Source organism: Mytilus galloprovincialis, chromosome 12 (assembly GCF_965363235.1).
Source record: "Mytilus galloprovincialis chromosome 12, xbMytGall1.hap1.1, whole genome shotgun sequence".
NCBI classification, from domain to species: domain Eukaryota; kingdom Metazoa; phylum Mollusca; class Bivalvia; order Mytilida; family Mytilidae; genus Mytilus; species Mytilus galloprovincialis.
Window position 1 is genome coordinate 29,240,072 of NC_134849.1, and position 25,321 is coordinate 29,265,392.

The following is a 25,321-nucleotide window of genomic DNA, read 5'->3' on the forward strand; positions in this document are numbered from 1 at the left end:
TATAAAGTTGTTTACATGTAAAACATGGCTAACTTCAGAGACAAAGTTGTCCTAGTAACAGGTAGGGATATATTATTTTCTGCTATACATTTAACTTATATTGAGACACTCGTCTGCTATAGTTTTTGTAGAACCCGTGAAAATTATAAAGTTTGTTGTAAAATGTATTATAACGCATACTATGTGTTATATTTGTTTTACATATTTTAAAATAGATTACTTACGGGCGGATCGAGAGACGTCCTTGACGATAATGATAACCGTGTTGTACAAATTCAAGGACACATGAAGTCAACACCATGCGGGAATTTATTTCTGTAAATTCAGAAATCATTGCGTTTATTTATTATTGCGATTTTGTCATTTTAGACTTAAAAGCGATTTGATTTTTTACGATTTTGAGAAAAAAATCTGTTTAATTCATATAAAATATTTTAAAACAGCGAGTTTAAATAATGGCGTTTATAACTCTGTCGCATTTTTCGCAATAATACACACCTCGCATTAATTTCTGAATTTACAGTATTTATTTTATTAGTGTTCTCATATATCTTTATATTGAAAACAGAAGTACAATGTACTATTAATCGATTTCGTTTTTTTTAAGTCATTTATTTATCAATTTGATAATCTGATATTGTGTAATGCCTAATCGCTATTATATAGGTATGATTACCAACAAATTTAACAGGAATAACCATGATTACACTACGGGTGATACTAGCAGAACCGGAAATGTTGAGATCTTTGACATCTTCTGGAACCTGAAACTACCTCTGATTTTGCAGTTCGCGTTGCTAGATAATTAGTTTATGTGTAGAGTATAGTTTGATATGTACATTTTTTAGTTAGTCTTTTTCACATCTTCTTTTGACTATGTTACTGTCTGTCTATCTTTGTTTAAACTATCATGTCATTTTTGTAGGAGCCCCCCACCCCCTTTTTTGGCATAAAAGTATTCCGCATACATTTTGACACCATTGATGATTGCTTTTTAAAATAAAAATGCCCTTCTGAAATTATTGTTGTTTTGTAACATGCGTCCAGGGGAAAGAGGGGTGGTGGTCAGGACCTCCTTTTATTCGACATTTTTTTCTTATTATTTTGTGAACATTTCATGGTGTTCCATATTTGGAACACTCAAATGGAACACTCAATTTTCAAACGTTGAGATTGTTTTTATGTTGATCTTTCAGGAGCAAGTTCTGGCATAGGAGAAGCCACCGCTATCAAGTTAGCAGAACATGGTGCAAGCTTATTTTTAGTGGCTCTTGAAGAGGACAAACTACAAAATGTACAGCAAAAATGCATGGAAAAGGGTTTAGTGAAAGAAAAAGTAAGCTCTTTGGTTTTTGATAAATAAAAGAAAAATGATGTGATATGAGTGCCAATTAAACAACTCTCATTCAAAGTCATAATTTGTAAAAGTTAACCATTTCGATTGACAAGTAATGTTAATCTCTTATGTGATTTGTTTAAGTACATATTTATATCTCTGTATAATATCCTACGTAAACTATGTTGTACGGCATGCGACACACCACTTCATTAATCTAACTTATTTTTTTCTTGTCAAATGTGCCAGGAAAAATCATTGACATATTAACTAAAACTATGTATGGCCAGACGGACCCTTACCCAAGAATAAACTTAAAGCAGAGAATTACAAATAATCATGATAGTTACACAATTTTACATTGGTATGTTGAGTTAACAAAAAACTTGTTAACGGAGCCATTGCATGCATGATTCAGAACTATATGTACAGTGGAGATCACTTCTAACCTCTAATTTGATCTGTCAGAATCTGTCAGGAGAACTGTTCTAGGACAGTACGTAGAACTGTCAGCCTGACACATTTTAGTCAGTTCTAGCTAGAACATTTCTAACCTATAACTGATTTGGACAGTTCTAATTAGAACTGATTTGGTCAGTTCTACCTAGAACTGATTTGGACAGTTCTACCTAGAACTGATCCTGACAGTTCTACCTTAGAACTGTTTTAGACAAGATTCTAGAACAGTTCTGCGGTTGGAATTGATTACAAATTCTACGGCTAGAATTGATTTATAAACTTCACGGCTAGAATTGATTTATAAATCCTACGGCTAAAACTGATTTATAAATTCTGCGGCTAGAATTGATTTTTAAGTTTTAAGAACTCTTTGTCTAAATATAAAGGCTTCGGCAAAATAGCGATTAATATTATAAAGAGTTTTGCTATTTTTCCGGTTTTATTTCAGATTTTTCGTCGGCAAGAGAACATGTTTAACCCCGCCATTTTCTGCATGTATGTGACTGTTCCAAGTCAGGAGCCTGTTATTCAGTGATTTTCTTTTGTTGACGTGTTACATAAATTATTTGTTTTTCTTTCATTTTTTTTTACATAAACTAGGCCGTTAATATGGGGGGGGGGGGGCATTAATATTTCAATTGTTTTACATTTGTCATTCCGGAAGTCAGGATGGCTCGTTTTACATAACAAAATTATCTGAATTCAATGTTATACATTGTTTCCCTGTCCATCAGGGGCGAATACAGCAATTGAAAGGGGGGGGGGGGGGTCCCAACGGTAACCAGGAGAAAAAAAAAGGGGTTCCAACTATAAGTCCTTATTATAATGCATTGATCGTCCAAAAAAAGTGGGGTCCAACCCCCGACTCCCCCCTTTTCTGGATCCGCCAATGATTCACTATTATAAATAAATATGTTTTTAAATAAAACTTAAACTGACCATATTCGATTTCATCATATAAATATATATACATTTAGCTGCACACTGCAATGTCCAATTCTAATTGACCAGTGTAAGAAATTATAGCAGACATGTTTGAATTGGTCCATATATTAATTATATATATACACGTGTGTGACACATTCTCACTGTTACATGTACATTTGTGTAACGAGTAATCCATGTGCGACAGTGACCTAATTTCAAACATAAATAACCATTTTAGTTGTATTACATCTTTCTTTTAAGACTATCTGAAGAAAAATCATTTATTTCATTAAGGTTTCTCACAAATGTAGGAAAATGATTTAGTACACAAATTGTCATTCCATCCACCTGTTTCAACAAAAAACAATTGGACACAATATTCGGTGCCCCTCTCATTATTTGGTTCTTTTGGGCCCCAATAACTGTAGTTGAGGGATGCTTGATCTGACTCCCACTTCCAAGAACCTTTTTTCTTAATGTCATTTGCACCTATCCATGGATAATGCAACTTCAGTTCTAAATAAAAAAAGATACAACTGTATTAAATTTTCATTCCGTCATTATAATAATAAAAAGAAGATTAACTACTGAACATCACAAAAGATGTATCATATCAACTGACTGTAAATAAAGAACTTTTCTTGATTTTTGTTACAGCAAAATGACTTCAGTGTGTACGTATATTGTAAGTTATAAAAATAATATCTTTATTGAGATTTCCTGATAGCTGAACCATGCAATAATTATTAAGTTGGGTAAACTACCCTCCTTCCAGAGTAGTATAGTCCTATGATAGGTAGATTGCAATTGGTTATCTATTACAGTCCGTGTAACGTAAAAGTTAACAATACGAACGATGCCCGAACCATGTACGGACGATGCCCGAACGATGTACGTACGCTTCCCGAACGGTGTACGAATGCAAACGAAACGCTGACCGAACGTTGTACGGACGCTGAACGAATGATGTACAAACGAAACCATGTACCATAAACCATACCATAAACGATAAAATAAGCGCCCTTTTATCGTATATCTTATTGTTTTGCGTAAATCGTTTTATTTAGCGTTTATCGTATCGTTCAGCGTACAACGTTTCGTTCAGCGTATATCGTACATCGTTTCTTGGTGTGCATAGTTTCGTTTAGCGTATATGGTTTTTTTTAAATATAAAACATGAATTGTGTTCTGTTAAATCTTTTTATATAAGTAAGTGATAATATGCGTAAAATTCGGATCAATCAACATTTTTTTGAAAATAGCCTAAGGTATCACCCTTTTTTTTCCAAATGAACAATTCAAGTTATTTTAGATGGAAGTCGGAATTAATATGATGTTCTTACAAAAATATATTTGGGGTATTTAATAAGGTTGACTTTTTGTTCAAAAAGATTGTATAATATTTTTTATGTATTCTCTTCTATAGCATGTATTTTAAAATCGACTGAATAGCAGTTTCATCTATATGTCGTAATTAAACCATTTATTTTTTTATTATACATTTTTTTATTCATTTTAAAATCAGACGAAAAAAAAAATCTTCGAGAAATTTCAAACAAAAACAATTACTCGTTATGTGCCTAATCAACTCCAAACATAAATCCCTGCCGATGTTCAAACGATTGTGTATTATTTCACCTATAAATGCACTTTACTTTAAACAATCATCAACAATTGTCCGGCAAAAAACTAGACCATTTCCCTCTATTCTTGAATTTTCTTATATCATTTTCCTTAATTTTCTTATATCATGTTCCTCTGTTCTTTATTTTGCCCGTAATACTCTATTATAATTTTGCATTTTTTTTCTTTATTTTCCTGTATTTATATCTCCTTAATTCGGAGAAACCCATCCTGAATATACATATGATACACACGGTCTATAGGTCATCGCTTGTGCCGAAATACACATGTTTGAATAACATAGGATGTCCTTGTTCATATTTATTTTAAGTATTGAACGCTTTTTTTTTTGTAACTTCATTGGGGTGTAAAAGCGATGACCGTAGTACATTTTGTAAGAAGCGCGAAAGCGCTTCATTCCGAAAATGTGCGCTCGGTCAACGCTTTTACAACCCTATGAAGTAACAAAAAGAAGCATTCCATACTCATAAATACATTTTTAGCTAGGATAATGAAAACACGATTTTTATCAAGTTTTTATTTAATTTACCTGTGCACTCTATTGTGGGACCTCGTGTCATCTTGAATGATACATTTTATTGTGTAATGAAATTGATTAGGAATAACGCAAGATTGCAGTGTAGCCTATCAGAATAACGTATTATAATTCAATTCAAATCTTTATTGCCATAAAACTACATATTTATAGTATGTGACACAACATATAATGAAACATACATATACTGTTATTATAACATTGTAAAAGTCCTTCTAATGATACATCTTATAGTTGCCACTGGACATTAAACAGCTAACTATACATTCATCCGTCATATTCTTAGTTTTGTTATAATGTAAAAATCAAACAACATGATGATACAATAATTATTGCAGATTTTCACTAGGGAAATAATGGGAAATAATTGGAACCAAAACCACTAAATCGCATCCCTACGACAAAAATTAAAGTCTAGCCTTTTCACATTAAAACACGTTATTTTCATCTATTTCAATCTATTGTAAATAATTTTAAACAATTTCAATTCAAACGGTCATTTTTCTTATTTGCCACAAAAAAACAAGTGTTTTCATTTCTTATTTTAAACAGATCGATTGTTTTTCAATGGTCGGTGCCTGTCAGCATGTATAAAACCATGTTTTCCAGAAAAAAAAGCTACATAGAACAGGAAATTAACAATGTCTTAGAAATACTTCGAGTCCCTACATGTATTTTCTAATTTCTGTTGTAATGTGGTGTAATGCAAAGTGGTAAATCCTGAATACTGATTTGTACCCATCAAGCATCTGGGGTTAATAACTTTATGGACAGTTGTCTGTTTTTCTTCACTCGCAAAGTATTCACCTAAATCATGTTTTATTCATGAAAATTGCTCATTGCTGGCGAATGTTAAACATTGATCTCTAGGTTTTCAATTGTTTAGTTGTTTGGTTACTGTCTGATCTCGCAAACCTGTCATTTTATGGTATTTTTTTTGCATCCAATTGTACCAATGCATTCAAAAGTTATAAACGCGACACCGTACAAGAGTCGTTATTTTACATAAACTATTAGTATTTTTTTTCTTTAACGAAAACGAAATACGAGACCACTTCTCGCAATTCGCTTTGGGGTTGTTGTGCTTGTCTCCTAAAAAAATATAGCCTTGTTTCAAAAATAAAACGTTTATATAAGAGTTATATATAAAACTGAACTAGAGTGAAGTGTTGAGAAGTAGGAATTCTGAATTTTAATTGAATGTTCTAAATCTTAGTGTATTTCTGATATATTATTGTTAGTCAGCTGCAAGGTTTTCCTATACCATTACATCGTATTTGAATCGTAACGGTGCACTGTAATAGTCTAAGCGGTTTGAACATTGCCGTTGAAAAATTCTGCCAAGATCTGTTACAGAATAAGGTTGTCAAAGTTGAGAAAAACGCTTGGTATTTTTATATACTTTGTGGAAAGATAGAAAAACACTATAATTTTCGTCAGAACTCAAAGATTCTCAGATATGTCCCATTGTCTTCTGAATATTTTTTAAGATGAACAATTTAAAATTCTTATACCAAACATTTAAAATTTTACTCCGCGTTTAAAATAGCATTGAAAGTACAACATCTTATAAACGATAATCATTGATAAAATTAATGTAAATGAGCCACTCTTTCTCAGGTTGAGATGGAATATGTTCGTTATTTGATTTAACGAGTTTAACAATCGAAACCTCTGAAATATCGTCTTATGACAAGCACGAAAAATGGCTAAACTAAACTTCCAACAGCGGACAATGATTTCTAATTGAACGATATTCTTTCGATGGATGTTTTAAATGCAATGCAGAACTTATCAATTAAGACATTTCTTATCCCTTTTCAAATATGAAGTCACATGCCCGAAAAGTTTGTCTGACAACATATTTCATCCTGGCCACAACTCTCCCATCCCGACCCTGTAAAAATTTAATGGTATCTCCCTAGTGTTGATTTCGAAAACGAGCTTTAATTGTAACTGCAGAGAAATAATCAATTTTAAGTTGGTGTGACTCTATCCACCACCAACACAACCACAGGCTGAGTGATGAGACTATCTTGCTATAAGACGTCTAGAACTATTTTCAACCTTGTCGTCTTATTTTTTAAATTACGTCATTGATGATCTGATCACTGCAACGTTTTAACAAATTATTCGTTCCCGTGAAAACTAAGATTTGTTTAACTTTCAAATTTTATCGTGGTCTCTTCTCGGGATATAGCGGCTATCTGTATGTTGGCTTTACAGCTAATTTCCTACGGTATGTAAAGCGAGACTTTGGTTAGCTTGCTTGCTTAGTTTGTATATTTTATTATTGTAATTGGGATAATTTCCAATCAAATTTAAATATAATATATACAGATTAAAATATATTGTTTGAAGATGTAAATGTTATTTACAAAGCTTGGATCCATGTTTATACAAACAGAGCAAGCAAGCCTATCAAAGTTTTACTCTACAAGCATTAGGAAATTAGCTGTAAAGTCGACAAGATAACAGATTAATGTACTAGTATTCAAGTGAATTTAAGATGTGTTGCAATACTAAAGTACAATGGTTAAATCAATCTTATCTTTGATGTGCCATATGGGTATCCCTATAAAATAAGACAGTCCATGCGTGACCAATGACATTAGATATTATGCATGTCAGTGGATATTTTCCTAGTGAAGCTAGCACTAATAAGTAATTAAGTAAGTAAGTAAATTATTTATTATAGTGACATGTGTTTTTCACAAAATATTATATACCAGTAATACAGTGAGATATAAAAACAATAATTAGAACACCCGACCCTTTGGTTCTATAAGTCACTTTAAACATAGATTACAATGGTACGACGAACAAAAATAAATAAATGTTATCTAAAATTTTCATATCAAAAGTTTTTTCTCTTACTAATAACTTATATTATTTACGTGTCTGAAATATTTTGAAAAGTGAAATTAAACTCTTGAACAGACCATTTATGAACGTCGTTTGTGTGAACTCGGGATTTACACGTATCTTAAAAACTCTTCACTTTTCGGGATTCGAGGAAAAAAATATTTAGCGAACACTGTTGAGGAACACAAATAAAAAAATAATTCTGTATCATCAATTTAATTTGTTAATATTTGCAACTCTTAAAACCAGCTGATATTTTTTTTTATTTCTTCATGTTGAATAACCTAACAAATGGGGATACATGTATACACGACTTCCCAAATTTAATCCAAAATTCAACTACGTTACCCAACACTTTTAATATTGAAACAATACAAGATAAAAATACATATTTTTTTTTATCAAATTCGAATACTGGGAGCTATCTGTAGTCTGTTCATAGGGTCTCAGTTTTAATATAGGCGTGGCAATCCATCACTTTTATCCAATAAACTGTCCTTAATAATAAAGATTGACGTGCAATTGTGTCTGTGTCAAGTTAGATAAATATATTTATATTTCTGGACGTACATATGTCAGAGTTTAGGCTACTTCATTCGATAGTAGTAGATGAAAAAAAAGGAATTTCTGATATTCTATCTATAACTGAAAATATTGTAGAGGCAGTCCCACTTTATGTGAATAATAGAACGTATTCAGCTTTTTTGATTTTCTTCTGTCCACTAGCAAATGTCTGCCTGTACCACTGAAATAATATTTAACTTCCGTACTAGCGAACACAGACAACCCAGTTACTAATCTTCCTGCTTCCAACTGAACGACATGTTCCAGATTGTTGGAATCTTGTTGAGTACATGTTGTACAGTCATCCCATAACTCACGTGCATATTACATTATTGGTCTTATAAGTGTTATGTTTATGCGAATAAGATAATTCCTAGTCAATACATATTTCATTTTTTTAGAAATTTAATCTTGTGCTTGCACACTTTAAACTTTAAAACGTTTTCTATATTGTATAGAATTTACCATTGGAATCAAAAAGTAATCATGACTATATCGGATAAGTGCAATAAGTCTACAGTAACTCTTAAAGGGTGGTAATATACCTACATTTATTAGAAACCTGATGATGATTGCATGGCTTCATTAGCAACAACTTTACCAAAGTTATTACCTTTACCTATACACACAAGTCATTTTGTTATAACAACATAACATCACGTTTATTTCTCATTATAATACGTTATTTTGATTGGCTAGCAGCAATCTCGCGTTGTTCTGAAGTCAACCTCCATTTCCAAATGAAATGATATATTAAGAATGCAACGAGTTTCCACAATAAAATGCACACTAGGTAGATATATATTTTTTTAAAGGAAATCGTTTTCCAAAAAAGGTATTTACACGTATTGAATACTTTTAGTAATTTTATAGGGTTGTTAGAAGCATTACACGTGGCAGCGCACATCGACAGAATGAAGCGCTTTCGCAATGCATACAAAATGTACTTCAGTCAACGCTTTTAGAATTGGAAATTGAAACGCATAAAATAGATAGTATTTAGTGGAAATGAAATGATATTTGCTGCAAATACATAATCCTAGAATATACCATTTGTTTTTGTCAAGCAGAAAAGGAGCCAATAGGTCAGTTGTTCGGTGGTTGTTGTTTGTTTGTGTGGTTCATAAATGTTTCTAGTTTATCTAATCTTATACAGATTTATTTTATATCCTTGGTTTTGCTGTTTAAAATGTTTAACTATAGTGCTTTTGGGGCCCTTAATAGCTTGCTGTTCGATTTGAGTCAAGGCTCCATGTATAAGGCCGTACTTTGACCTATACGTTATTACTTGGATGGATAATTATCTCATTGGCAATCATATCACATCTTCTTATTAATACTTTCCTAAATGAATCAAAATAATGTATTTTTTCGCATACCTTTCCATAGCGTTCGCAACCAATCATTTTCTTCTTTTCCCTCAATTTTGACCAAATGACCATCTCTCTTTTTGCAATCATCCTTAAGTTAGTTTAAGAAATAATAATAAAAAAAAAAGTGTACGTTAGTTATTCGAAAACAAAATAATAGTCATGATCATTAGTTTTTTTTTAACTCAACTAACAGATTTTAAGGCGGATCCAGCAACGGTCGGATATCCCGCCCCCTTTTTTTGTTAGAATTTGGTGGATTATATAGGGAATCAATGAATCATAACTGGGGCGGCCTTCCTCTTCAAGCATTCAGTCGCCTCTCCTCTCCACCAATTAATCCTTTTTATGACATTTTTGATCTGCAAATGAACTTCCAATTTAATAATAATAAAAAAACAACAGAAAATGCATTTGCACTTCAGTTTATCACACACTAGCCGGAGTAGGGGCAACAAGCCCCTTATTTGGCGTCAAATCTACAAATCCCGAACCGCGGACTAAAGGCACGAAACAAGAATCGCCTTGGAAGTGGAAAAAGAACCAACTGACAGATACAATGGTTTATTTATCCCTAGCCTTCCAAACAAAGTCGAATCAGATTCTAGCGTCAAATTTTGAGGTTTTCGTTCTTAATTGATTTGTCAGTTCATTTGAAATTGATTCCTAGTTAACTGTTAAGTGTATGTTTGAATATAAATTCTTTTTTTTTTATTTCTAATTGGTTTGTATTATTCGAAGTTAGATAAATCAAAATCGCATGTTTTGGGAGTTATTTTAATATATTACCTTTGCAGCATTCCAAGAAATCTTGTTTTGAGAAAAATAGTAACAATGTTTTCCGTACAATCTCCAGCCTTCCTCGCAGATCATATCCCCTGCAAGTATATTCGGTGAAACACCATTTAGAACAAATCTCTAAAATTCAATATTAAATTTCATACTTTTTGTCAAATGTCAGTCGTATTTTAAAATTCAAAATGTTTTTGTACATCTGATAGGAAAATATATTATGTAATATTTCGTTAGAAATCGTAGTTGCTTTTTACTTGTACCCGAGAAATCCACAAACATTCATATTCAAAGAGGAATTATGATGAATCCCTGGTGAGTAGAATAAAAAAAATATATCCTTTTTAGGCCATTTTTTTCTAATTTTATTTGTGCGATTAATTTTTGATAAACTTCAATTTTTTTTTTCGTTTATAGTCATGTTTTGAAACTTAATCATGCAAATATCAAACATGATACTTACCCTCTTTCAAACATGAAGATAATTTTGTCTTTAAATCATCCATCTTATGGATGGTTTCTTTTTGAGAAGCAGTCATTTTGTTTTGCAATTTAACTAAGTTAGTTTCAGTTTTTTCACACTTTATTTGAAGTCCGCCGAGTTGTTCTTGTCCTGCGTTACATATTTTCTTCAGAGAGGTTAATTCCGACTGCATACCTTCCATCTTTTTATAAAGTTTAGTTCTTGAATTCATTAGTTCATTTAATATCGACCTCATTTCTAATTGTCCTGTCTCTATAGTAGAAATATTTTTTACAATCGGAGCAAGATTGGGCGATTCCCGGAAGTCGGAAAATTTGGAGGATATCGCGTTCAAACGCTTCGCATTTTCACGTGTGAATTTCTGAAGCTCATCTTGTTTTTCGTCTAGCTTGTCAAATTTATCTTCTATACGACTCACTTTTTTAGCTGTTCTTTCGGACTGCCTTATAAGCATCCAAAGAAACGGATTATTCGAAATCTTATCACCTGACGCTTCTACAAATCTCTTCTCGTTGCCATGTGCAAAATGTATTGAAAAAATCAGTATTACAAGCTTGTAGGCAAACATGTTTTCTTAATTTCAAAAGATTGAAATTCAATTACAATTTGACCACTTTTTTTGTTTGTATCACAATAAAACTAAACATTAAATGAAATAAAACTTATTTAAACAAGTTTGCGTGACAGTTGAAGACATTGGATATGACTATATATTATTAAGTGTCAAACAGGTTGTTGTAATATTTACCTGGAAATGAAACTGATATTGTATTCTAGGAACAAGGAAGAAGTAGAACATATGTGTAACAACTCCAAGCACCAGTATCGATTTAAAAGCTTATGGAATTGGCCATTATTTGATTAAATTTTGAATAATTATTTTGGGGAGCATTGCATTTGCGCGAAGTCAAATATCATTCCAATGCACAAAAACAAAAATACTTTCGCGCCATTTTAAAGGCAAGACATGACGGAAAAGTTATATCTAAAATATGTTTTTTTTTAAATTTTCCCCACCCACCCTTCTGTGTATTAAAAAAGTTCATGCTCTTTTCTAATAAAACAATGAGAGTCAATAAGGTTTTAAATTGTATAGTGGACATTGTCAACTCTAAAACGAACAGGCCATAATACTTTTCTATAAAATGATATGTTTCATATTTTCATGTCGGCTGACTGGGGAAACGAAATATGATCACTTGGTCTCTCGACCGGCAGTAAATCGCTTGCCTAAGTGGGGCGTCCGCTTTTGCTGTGCGGGATGTATTAAGTTCGCGATCACGTCCGGTCAGATTGGCGACGTTAAATCCAATGCCTCGTGTAATGAGAGTGTCATGCTCTTTGCACGTTAAAAACCCTTGCAACAACTCTTTGAGGGATCCGTAGGTAGCCTGTTGCAAGGCAAAATTTCTGTCCCTATCCTATATACCCTAATTTTCCAGTGGCAGTGCAAATTTCTCGACCATCATCCCGAATGGCATCTATTATGACAAGACCTACATATTGTATTAATTGTTTACTTGTTCTCGTCCTGAACACGCATGGAATATTTGCCACTGGACGTTAAGCAACCAACAATCAATCAATCAATCATGTTCGGGCCGTTTATGTCGACTTTACTGTGTGGATTTTTCTTTCATTGGCTAAGGCCATACGTACGGCTGTCTAGAATACTACCATCCTCTTCATTTGAACTTGGGTGGATATAGTTGTATCATTGACTATCGTACCGCAACTTCTTAGTTTTATATAGAGGAAATAAGTCTGTAATGCTTGTGACTAATCATGTAGGTAATATAAAGTATACGAGTACATCCGGAACGTTGGTCACAAGTGATGCACTGTCTGTTTTTTTTTTTTTTTTTTTTTTTTTTTTTTAGTTCTTTTGTTGGTATCTTCAGTCTTCTTTGATTGTTAATTGTAACATAAAATCTAAATCAATGTTAAATGATCCATATTATTTTTGGGAGAGGAAAGCAAATTAAATGCCATTTTTTTGTATAACTGACTATGCAGGATAGGGGTATGCTCATTGTTGAAGGTCTTACAGTGACCTTTAACTGGTAATTTCTATGTCATTTAGTCTCCTGTGGAGAGTTGTCTTATTGGCAATCAGACAACATCTTCTTAAAAAATGTATATATATCAGTATATAATGATTACTTATATCTTCTTAGGTAGCATATTGCAGTGGTGATTTGTCCCAATCTGCCTTCAGGGAGGAAATTGTTAAGAACCTGATACAGAAATTTGGAAAATTGGATATACTGGTTTGTTTTATATAATCTAATTATATCTGTTTAACGCCATCATGAAATAAAATATGATTCATGACAAACACCTACGAGATAATAACCCACTAAAGCCAAGTCGACAATACATGTATGTAAAATACGGGTCACAGATATAGACAAATATTTCTTTCGTATGACATAGGATACAAAAGAGACATCCAAACTCATAAATCAAAAGTAAGATGTCAACGCCAAAAAAAAAAAGAAAAAAGAAAAAAGACAAAAGACAAAAGACAAAAAGACAAATTGAAACAATTGTATACAAATTACAACAAAGACTCACACGTACTTGTATAAACACTGAGCACCATAACTCGACCATGATAACCCGGAATAATTGCGAGTGCTCTGAAAGGGTAAGCAGATGCTACTGGACATGTTGTACTCGTATAATAATATTGGAAATGATACCATGTAAAGTAATGTAGGCAGGAGATATTCTAAATTAGATATCATCAGTACTGCCATCAAGGTACAGATTTAGAGTATACGTTATAGAAATTGGACATAGGTCGTAAATCGTTAAAAGGTCATGCGACTATGTTAGCTTTATACGACCGTCTTATTTGAAAGAAACTGTTTGAATAAACCAGAGACATATGATCGTCGATAAAATGAGATTTTTCACTGTTTACACATGTGCGCGTTAGATCAATTTACCGACCTTCACATAAAAGAGCTGTATAAAACGGTAATCGGAAGTCGAACGATAATTATTCCGACACGTTTGTGAAACACTCGTACACTTAGTCGGTAACATATCTCACGACCAGTTGTAAATCGTTACGATCTTTTGTGAAACGGTAGCCTGAAGTCGTTTTCACAAAAAGAAATCTTGCAGTATATACTTGCGACTTAGTCAGTCGTAAGTTGTTTTTTTCTGTGAATCAATCTCCTGTACTGTGATGAATTTAGTTTTTTTTTTGTTCACCGTAGATTTTTCTCGCGTCCGGCTATCTATTTTGGTCCGTAGTTTTTACGTTATGTCGGCTAACAAGTTGGATCTTGTTATTTTAGTAACATATAGATGCAAAACGTTCACATGCGTAATGTGTTACTCTCTTTCAGTATTAGCATATAGCCATGTTTTAATTTTGTTTATAATTCACGATACGTGTATTGAATGATAAACGACAAGGAAGTAAAGGCTTAGATGTAGCGCTGTCATTCGTCACAATTCGGCAGATTCCGTAGAAGGAGAATATTCACTCGGTGATTGCCGCTTGCTAGCTATAGCGCTGTCATTCGTCACAACTCGGTACATCCCGTAGGAGAGTATATGATCACCCGAGGATTGTCGATTGGCCGTTTACGTAGGAGAATATCGAATTTACCCGAAAGATTGCCTATTGCTAGCGCTTTCATTCGTTTCAACTCGGTCGATTCCGTAAAAGGAGAGTATCGGATTAACCCGAGGATTGCCGATTGCTATCTGTCATTCGTCACCACTCGGCCGTTTACGTTGGAGAGTTTCGTATTTACTCGAGCATTGCCGATTGCTAGCGCTCTCATTCGTCATAACTCGGCCAATTCCGTAGGGGGTGGGTATCGCATTCACCAGAGGATTGCCGATTGATAGCGCTGACATTCGGCATGCACAACTCGACCGATTCCATAGGAGAGTATCAGATTAACCCGAGGATTGCCGATTGCTAGCGCTGTAGAAGCATCATGATAGATAGATAGTTAAGATAGATAGTTTATTCTCATAAAACCATGCAAATACAAAGGATACAGTGAGAGAAGTTAAAAAATAATATACATAAAAATAAAAATGCATTAAAAATGCATAAAATTGTAAATTTCGGTTGAGACAACATAAAAAGAATAAATATAAGTATATATACTTAAATATCAAGTCAAATGTAAAAATTAACATTGTATAAAGAAATACTTTCTAAAAGTATAAGTATGGTTAATAAATTAATGATGGTTGTTAAGAAGGTGTGAGCTTTCTATTAATGCATCTTATAAAATTACAGGGGTTTCTTAGTGTCTTTTGGTTTTTTAATTAAACAGTTTGATGAATTTAATAATGTTACGTCTGGTTATTTGTTCATTTGGAATAAATCTTCTTCTTTCATCTTTCAAAGCCGGGCAAACAAAAATATAGGGGTATTCGTCTCCGATAACTCTGTTCGTACATAATGGACATTTTCTTTCACTTCTGTCAATATTATGCCATCTCCCCTTTTCTATTGGCAATCTATGATTTGATGTTCGGAATTTACAAAGTGTTTATATGTCTCGGTCATTGATGACGTTGAAATAGTTTTCAAATTCCATTTTTTCCTTAAAAAGCCTATGGGTAATGCATTTTGATGTGTTCTGATTTTTTTTTTAAACTGGTCAATTTATCGAAGTTTGATACTTTGTTTCACTAAAATACAATCTATTCGGCTATCCTCGGTAGAATCCGCTACTCCCCTTGCGGAATCGGCCGAGTTGGGACGAACGAATTACAGACATGCATACTGAGAGATAAAATATTTAATAGATAGAATATTCTCATAAAACCATGCAAGTACAAAGGTTACAGAGAAGTTGAAAAATAATATACATTAAAAACAAAATATGCATTAAAAATGCATAAAGTTCAAAAATTTCGGATGAGATAACATATTATAGCATAAATATATAGACTTTTATAGTCAAGTGTAAAAGTTAAAATTGTATTAAGAAATACTTCCTATAAGTATATTAAGTATGGTATATAAATTATGGTTGTCAAGAAGGAGTGAGCTTACTATTAATGGACTTCAACTATTTATGAATATGTAAATTGCAGGCTGATATTGCAGGCTATGTAAGTCTTACTAATGTAAGTGACACTAAAGAGGAGGATTACGATAGATTTGTTGATGTGAACCAGAAAGCAAAATTCTTCCTGGCACAACTTTGTCTGCCTTATATCAAAGAAACAAAAGGTTTGTTGGTATGAAGAAGAACAATACGGGAGACCATTTTTGTACTTGATTCATTTTTATAACTTTCAGAAAAGATCTAGAGGAGCGCTTTAATGGCAAGTTTAGTAATTGTCTAGGGAGTGGAAAGCAGAGAATTGGACAAGATTAATTGTATCAGTGGGGGAAAAAAGCAGAATTATGTATGTAAGGGAGCTACCATTTGATTTTTAGGGGGGAAGGGAGTAACAAAAAGCAGGAAGAGTTTCTTTGCCCCAAAAAGAGCAGGATGACAGTTTTTGTTAAAGAAAGTCAGTATAAACTTATAAAAAAGTAGGACCGAATAGAGGGATAAATAAAAAGTCTGGACAGAGATTACAACTAAAACAAAATGCAGAACTCCATTAAAAATATCAACTAGTAGCTCCCTAATGATCAGACGTGACTTCCGGTTTTCATGTGGTTAATATTTAAAAGGAAAGCATTTTAAGCAGTATAAATAAAGTAAGCGATTAATTTAACCCTGCTGTAAAGTTTCATGTCGATTTTTTTAGTATTGGAACCTGTTCTACCTGTAGACTTAATCATATGAGAAATTAGTCATGTCTTAAAATCATGTGACGACCTTAGTGTCATTTGTGATAGCAGACAATATTTTCCAACTGATAAACAAAGCTTTTTTTTTCAAAATGTAAAAGTAGGGATCCCTAAAAAATGATTAATTCCTGCATTAGCCTATACCTGCGAATGGCAGAATATTATATTTGTAAGAGGAAAACAACAAAACTGTTCACAGAATTTTGTGGGATACTTTCATACTTATTGATTCAAATATACAGGTGAATATGTGAGCAGTTGAATAGAACATGAACCACATCTTCCTATATCTATGTAAATTAGAGAATGAAAGTGGGGAATGTGTTAAAGAGACAACAACCCAACCAAAGAGCAATAAATAGCAGAAGGACATCAATGGGCATGTAATACAGCGAGAAAATCCTGCACCATGGGGCGTGCATCAGCTGACCCCTAAACAAAAATGTATTCCAGTTCAGTGATAATGAACATCACAATAAACTCCGAACTATATGTGACTCATTTTACTACCAATAGTAATTAGAAACTGCGGCTAATGAATGTAAACATATTTTAAGCTATTCACATTTTTAAATCTAGGTAATATAATCTACATGTCCAGCGTCAGATCCACGATACCTGTAAGTACTAGTATATGTAGTTAATGATTGAAGAATCTTAATGAATCAACAAAGTTAAAATCATTCTCCTATGGTGACCGGTTAAGGCGATTTTGCGTTTACATATTCTATAGGCGAGAACGTGAAAACACGAAGTCGAAATCGCAATATCGGAAAAAAAATTGCGCTTTCGACTTCGCGGTTTCGGATTTTCAACCTGTAGAATATGAAGGGCGAAAACGTAAGAATATTTTTTTCAAGAAAAAACCATAACCCGTTAAAATCAATAGAATAATTAAACTTACAATTATATAATTTATGATATTTTTTTTTGAAAGTATGATTTTCTACATGTTATTCCACATTATACTTTTATTCATTGTGCAACACATTTTTTATGTTATTTCTTCATAGCTAGACAGACAATTTAAAATATTACAGTCATTCTTTTTGATCACCATTTGAACATGTTTGCAGATTCCTGGGAAGTTAATCGGAAAGTTATTTGTAACAGTAAAACAAAAGCATTCATAAATGTTTAATTTAGGGGCCAGCTGATAGACGCCTCCGGGTGCGGGAATTTCTCGCTACATTGAAGTCCTGTTGGTGACCTTCTGTTGTTGTTTTCTTTTCTATGGTCGGATTGGTGTCTCTTTGACACATTCCCCATTTCCATTCTCAATTTTAAAATCATAGAATGGTCGTATCAAAGCAAATAAGGAAATTGCATTTTGTGTTTCAACCCTTACATGTAGTAACAACCTTCACATGTACTTTAAAAAGCATAGTCTAGGAAGACCTAATAATAGGTATAAATAAATACCGAAGTAAAAGTTAAATATTAATGACCAAGGCAAGTTCAACCCTTGGCTTCCTCAGAAGGAATTTAAGATACTGCCCACAGGAATGTAAGAAAACGGCTTACATTGCCTTAGTTAGATCAACAATGGAATATACGGCAACAGTATGGGACCCCTACAGTATAATAGACGCAAATAAACTGGAGCGTATACAACGACAAGCAGCACGCTTTATAACAGGCGACTACAAAACCAGAGAAGATAGCTGCGTAACAGACATGCTCGCCAAACTGGAACTTCAAGAACTAAAAGCCAGTCGCACTAGCCAAAAACTTATATTTTTGTACAAGGTGGTTGAGGGATTGGTACCTGCTATCGATCCAGACGACTTTTTAAAACCAGCCAGACCAAGACGAACCATCACAGCGAAAAAGTTTGAAAATTACCAGGCAACAAACATAGTGGAAAAACAAGTGAGGAACAATACTAGGTGCTTTGACATTCCCACCAGTAAAACTCAGCAATACTCCAAGGCCGTAACTACCCTTGAGGCAAGTGAGGCAATTGCCTCACTAAAATTTCGACATTGATTATTTTTTTTATACATATATATAAATATAATAGTCATTTGTTTTTCTGTCACAACCTCAATTGCTATAACTTGTCATCATTCCTTTTAAACTATTCTTTCTGGATATAACTCAGCATCTCAACGGGTGATGTTTCTCGATTACACTTTAACCTAGTAACGATAATCATCATGGATCTTTAGTTAAAAACAGGCTCTTGCAGAAAAAGGAAAAGCGACACTGAAGGTAAAGAAGGAACAATTCTAGTAAACTAGTTTTTTTTTTGTGAACAGAGTCTGAGTATTGCATATAACTTCATTAGAACACTCCAAAAACGATAAGAAGACTGACAAATCAAGTACTGGTCTTCGGAAGGGGGCAGTCCTGTCTGCGTATTCGTTTCTCCGTTTCACCAACTTTTGACAAATCAAGTACTGGGCATCGCAAGGGGGCAGTCCTATCTGCGTATTCATTTCACGAACTATAATCTTTCTCTTTACAGATAAATAAAATATAAATAATATGAAACACGAATGCATGGATTAGTTTTTACCCATGTTTCTTTAACCTTAAAAATTGAAAAAATATCCCATATTCCAACTTGATATTATTGAGGAATGGTAGAACCTTTAACACAGGATTTTGTCTTTACATATTCGGGACTACGGAATTTCGTTTCTTTATATTCGGGGTTTCGGAATCGGACACATCCAACCCCTAACCCCTAAATTTATAGATTCTGGAACTAAAATACCACCAACTATTTCCAGAAATAATTTGAAATTACGGAACTACATGTAAACGTCAAAAACTCCATTCCAATTCCCCTGTACCCATATCATATATACTTACTCTATAAATAGAATCATATACATGTATGTTATCTCATTCTATCCCTAGTTTGTCTACTCTTTGTCAGCATAAAAGCGAGTTTAATAATTTGTAACTGCGACTGTATGATGGTGCTTACAGGAAAGCTTTATTCCCTTTTGCAAACAAAAGCTGCTACCGAATTGCTGATGGAGAAGGAATTGGAAGAAGACATTGATCATTGTATTGATGATAATGTGCTACCTTTAGAAACACAGACTGCCCTGAAACGACTGAAAACTTGGAAAAGAGCATACATGAGTGGCGAGAGATTGTCCATGTTCATCGCGATAAGGATATCAGCAGACCAAATCATGATTCTGAAACGATTTGACTGAACCGGCCATAGAAAAATGTGGCAAACTCTACTGAATCGATGTTTGTTTTATGTTCTGGCAGCAGACTCAAATCAGTGATATTTGGATGATTATCTTACATATAAATTTAAATAAAGTTGTTAAAAATTTGGTGTTAGTAAAAGTCTTAAAATATGAAAAACTTATATAAAAAGTGTACAAATTCAAAACATTATCAAACTCTCTAAAAAATGCCTAGAATGCAGGATTTTGCACCATTCATTTCATACCCTCCAAAAAAAATTTTCGCCTCGCTTTGCTCGGCTCAATTATTTTGCCTCACTAAAATAAGATCCCTAGTTACGGCCTTGTACTCCAACTCATTCTTTGTGTCCACAGTTATTAACTGGAACCATCTTGAGGACACTATTGTGCGCGAAACGAGCGTTGAGAGCTTTAAATCTGCTCTCACGAGACGTCAGTAAATCGACGGCGCCTTCACCCCGTTGTATTAAAGCCAGAATTGGTAGCTACGACGTAACCATACAGATACAGATACAGAGACCAACAACATAGCTCTTTTTAAAGGGATCACTAAAAATCAAAATACATGTTAAAAAACATAGACTAGAAAGACCTATAAATAGGTATAAATAAATACCAAAATAAAAGGTTAAATATTAATAACCAACAACGTACCTCTTTTTTTTCACTAAAAACCAAAATAAATGTTAACAAAAAGCAGAAAGACCTAAAATAGGTATAAATAAATACCATGTACCATGATATACACGTAAAACTGTTATGTAAATAAAAAAATATGTTTGTTACTTTTCAGCGAGTGGATACAGTAGTTTACTGCATGGCAAAAGCAGCTATTGATATGCTTACAAAATGTCTTGCGAAGGGTAAATGATCTTTTTTCTTGCTTCTTTGTAAATTAAAAAAAGGATTTGTCAGTATCATCAACCAATAGAATCCATTATAAAAATTGTAATTGATTGAAATTTTTAATAAATTTATTTTGCGATGATACAGTGCTAGATTTTTTTTTTTTTTATCTTTTTTTATGCATCTGTCCATTTTTCTAATCCAACATTCATCCAAAAACGTGTATAGTAATAGTCTTTCAAATATGTTCCTTCCTGTTTGTGTAAGTCCTTAAATTGGTCCCTTCGTACTTTTTTTTACTATTTTGTTCTTTTATCTATAATACTATCAATTTATAAAAAAAAGCTTGTTATTTGTAATTTGAAAAAGAGGAGCGAACATCCTTCATTTTCAATCCTTTGTTGTGACTCGTAACACTCCCTTTTCTATCCACAAATGATAAGCAATATTTTAAGCACTATTTACATGTTGAAAGCACTGTATACAATTAAGTGCCAGTCTTTGTAATAATCAATTTAGGTAAAAATCAAAACATGATCAGAAAAAAACCCACCGAGCTAATCATTCTATTTAATACTAACCATCAGCCTGAGTTAAACATTATTAGTCTTTCGTTTGTGTGTTTCTGGTAATATCAAATAACTCGGTTAGAAAATTGGTTAAAATGATAGAAAAATACAGAGTTATCTCCCCTAATTCATTAATTTCTAGTGCATTTTAAACAAATTGTATCTTCTATTACCAGAACAGAAAACAGACATGAATGTTATTTTTGTGCATAACTACATATCATGAACTGAAATCTTTGTCAAATTGGGTGGGTTTTTTTTGTCATGTTTTCACCACTGCCTGATTCTTAGGAAGACTGGCACTTAATTATTTTATATCGAAAAAATATAACGGGTTTAATTTGTCGACGCTGTCATCTCTGGGTATTTACCAAGTTTTTGAAAACATCTATTTTTGATCAATAAATAAATATTTTAGAATTCATTGTTTGCATATTGTCGATGCTACATACAATTGTACATGTATTTATTTGAATTTAATTTCGCATTATTTTATTTCAGAACTAGGACCTCACGGTGTCAGAGTGAATGCTATCAAGTAAGTTTTAATAACTTGTTGATGTAGTTCATAGAACAGTCTTACCAAGTAAAATTCCTGTTCACCGATTTGACTTAAATTCTCTTAGTCGACTAGTAATATAACCACATATCAGCGCTACCAGTAGTATACCGCTCTTCGATATTCATAAAAAAAAATATGCTATTTTCCTGACTGGATACAGGATAGATTAAGAAAACAATGGTGGGTTGCACCATGTTTTGTGGCTAGCTAAAGATCCTGCTTTTAAATTCACCACACCAGTTTGCACAAGATACATTTTTAACATGTTTAAGGTATCGATGAAAGGCCAATTTTGGCCTTAAATTTCAGGTTCATCTGATGAAATATGTTGGACAGGTTTTAACCACTTAAGTGTCTATTATAGTTGATTCAATTAGTTTATGTGAAAGATTTTAACTGGTTTACTCATTAAAAACGCTCCGATTCAAGCTTAAATATGAAAACCTTGTTTTTGTCAAAAATGAAGGTGACCGCATCCGTGTTCATCCTCAACCTTTTAAAATATGTTATGTATTATCATAAAAAAATGTCAATATTACATGTAAGAAAGAACACAAATCCGGCCACTTTCATTTAACATGATTTAGACGTAAACCGTTTAAAATTTAACTAAAAGGCTAAAATTGTGAAGATTTCAGTAATTAAGCGTGACTTGATTGTGCTAGTACCAGATAAATGTACATTGTATTGAGAAAAAAAAACAGCCCATATTTATGTAGCAAAAACATTCTGCTTTCCAGTAAATAACTTAAAATTTACATTTGGATACTTTACAAGCGTTAATAACCATCAACATAACGGATTCTTCTGAAACATTATGTTATTATTGTATTATATTATCAAATTGTAGTCCTGGCTTCATTGATGATACCAATCTTCTTCGTAATAGTGGTTTGAAGGCAACAGATGAAGACCAAAAGAAGGTTGTATATATTTGGAAAAAAATGTTGGATAATTGCCAAATGACACAGAAATTAAGAGATATAGGTCACCGTATGGCCTTCAACAATTAGCAAAGCCTACATTAGATAATCAACTATTAAAGGCTGAGAAATCACAACTGAAAAACAATTCAAACGAGAAAACTAAAGTTCTAAATAACGTACAAAAAAGTATAATGAAAAACAAATATGTAACACAGCAACAAACGACAATGCACATACTGGGCCCTCAATATATTGTAAATAGAGTCGACATTGGCCATGATTGGTGTCTCTATCACTGTATTTTACTATTGAGATAGATATGAGTCCTTGTACAGTTTTAATGACTTTTATTTATTTTTGTTTTGTTTTATTATTCCGTCAAGGATAACATTAGTTTTTGGGTATTACATATGTTGGCCTCACGTTTCTCAGGGGAGACATTAGTTGTCGAAATGAGAAACTGGTACCAGAAACATTGGTATAAGTACCATTGCAAATGTTATTGCAATACCCTCTGAAAAAAAAACTTAATCGAATTTTAGATGTTTGAATCTATATTTGGTCGAGGTGCTTAACAAATAGTTTAAAATTTAGCTTTTTAAAAAAATACTCCAGCGTACCCGAAGCAGATTATTTCGGAAATTAACGTCAACTAATTAAGACATCTTTGCATTTTGTGTTTCTATGTCTTAAGTTCCCTTTTTTTTTCCTTTTTAGTACGCAGACTTATCAGCCGAGCAAGCACACCTAAAAAGGGCGGGAAAACCAGCAGATGTCGTTTCCCTCTTGCTCTTCTTGGCGTCAGATGAAGCATCGTATATTACCGGAAGTATAAACAATGTCGATGGTGGCTATCATTTATATCCGTAACCAGTATAAACAATCTCCGAAACAATGCAGACTTCAGACTTCTAGTGTAACTAACAGTGATTATATTTTTAATCTGCTATATATGACATTCTCCTGATTCAAATTTGCTTCATTTTTTAAATAAAGTTTGGAATGGAATTGCATGCTAATAAATATTAATTAAGTGGTCTTGTTGCTCATGTTGCTATACCCCCTGAATATTTAGCCACAACAATTCAAAAACAAAAAGACAAGTATCGGGATTTTTTATTACCAACTATACTGACTTGTATGTATGTTCTTATTGTTCAAAGATGTATGCTTGGCGATAATTGCTTACATCCACGTCATTTGACTACCAGTGGGTTGTTGTCTAACATACAGAATTAACATAAAACAACGTGTCCTGTCATTATGGTTGAATCTGAAAATAAACCGGATGCCTTTCTCATTTGAATTGTTGCTTATTTTGTCATGCTTACACGTACTAATCGGTTATAGTTTTACCTGGTTGAAGGTTGTATAATGCTATATAATTGACAATGAAACAACATCTCCCTTTAATCATTAGGTAGACTTAAATGACTATTTTTTTTTCCTTTTTAAGACTAAGGGCACTTGCAGGATGGGACATAAATTCAAAGGGTAAAGTTACTATTAAGTATTTTGTAAAGTGAACTGAACAAATATTACGTTGGCAAGTGGGGAATGCAGTGTCTGAACCCGCTGCATTTGTTTGCACCTGCCCTAAGTTAGAAATCTGCTGTTCATTACAGGAAGTCTTTTTTTATATAGATTAGACCGTGGCTGTTCTGGTTTGAATGTTTTTGCTAGTCATTTTGGGACCCTTCATAGCCTGCTCTTCTGTGTGAGTTATGATTTCGTGTTGAACACCGAACTTTGACCTTATTATGATGGTTTACTTTTACAAATTGTGACTTGGATGGAGATTGACATTTATACCACATCTTCTTATAACTTACTTTTCATAAAGAGAACAGGTTATCTGTGGTCCCTTTACAAGTATTAGTTATCTACGCACGCCATATATCACGTATACACAGTATATGTCAGTGTAGGGGTAGGGTGGGGGAGACCAGTTATTTTTTTAAGGTAGACAACGAGAAAAGATATTTAAATTTAATTAAAAATGATGACAATAATAAAACTACTTTTATATCAAATGACAACGGCTTAAAAACATATGAAATCCCGAGTTACATATTTTAACGAAATTCATATCCCGACATCCCGAAATTAAAAATTAAATAATTTCTGCATTCCGTAAAGATCAATCCCGAAATCCCGAGCTTAAAACAAAATTCGTCGGGTGAACGGATCCAACATCCTCTATAAATTATTATAATAAATTATTAAAGTTGCGCCTTTGCATGCTATGAAGAAAACGAAAGTACATGCATGTGTGATTCCGTCATATTGTATGCAAAAAAAGCAAACAAACATTGATGTTCATGGACAAGATGGCTTTTACTAAAAACGAACGATTTTTTAACCTTTTTTTTTTATTCGGACATTTTTCTTAGACCGCAACATAATTTTTTTTTGGAAAAAAATAATTTTCGTTAAAGATCGTGTTCTATATATATGAAGTCACATGTT

The 25,321-nt window shown here is 33.0% G+C and overlaps 1 protein-coding gene across 1 annotated transcript; it reads left to right on the top strand.

Moving 5' to 3' along the window:
* Positions 1 to 2: 2 nt before the first annotated feature.
* On the top strand, positions 3 to 23,890 carry LOC143055356 (putative oxidoreductase TM_0325). Its single transcript, XM_076228493.1, has 9 exons — positions 3 to 61; positions 1,197 to 1,336; positions 13,154 to 13,246; positions 16,059 to 16,197; positions 17,350 to 17,390; positions 20,743 to 20,812; positions 21,866 to 21,902; positions 22,777 to 22,849; positions 23,570 to 23,890. Exons 1-9 carry the CDS (start codon positions 25 to 27, stop codon positions 23,720 to 23,722), a joined length of 783 nt encoding a protein of 260 aa, XP_076084608.1. The 5' UTR covers positions 3 to 24; the 3' UTR covers positions 23,723 to 23,890.
* Positions 23,891 to 25,321: the final 1,431 nt, after the last annotated feature.

Coding starts and splice junctions, on each gene's coding strand:
- LOC143055356 (XM_076228493.1), top strand. CDS start 25: ATGGCTAACTTCAGAGACAAAGTTGTCCTAGTAACAG. Junction 13,247..16,058: donor TTGGAAAATTGGATATACTG/GTTTGTTTTATA, acceptor TGTAAATTGCAG/GCTGATATTGCAGGCTATGT. Junction 17,391..20,742: donor GCGTCAGATCCACGATACCT/GTAAGTACTAGT, acceptor GTTACTTTTCAG/CGAGTGGATACAGTAGTTTA.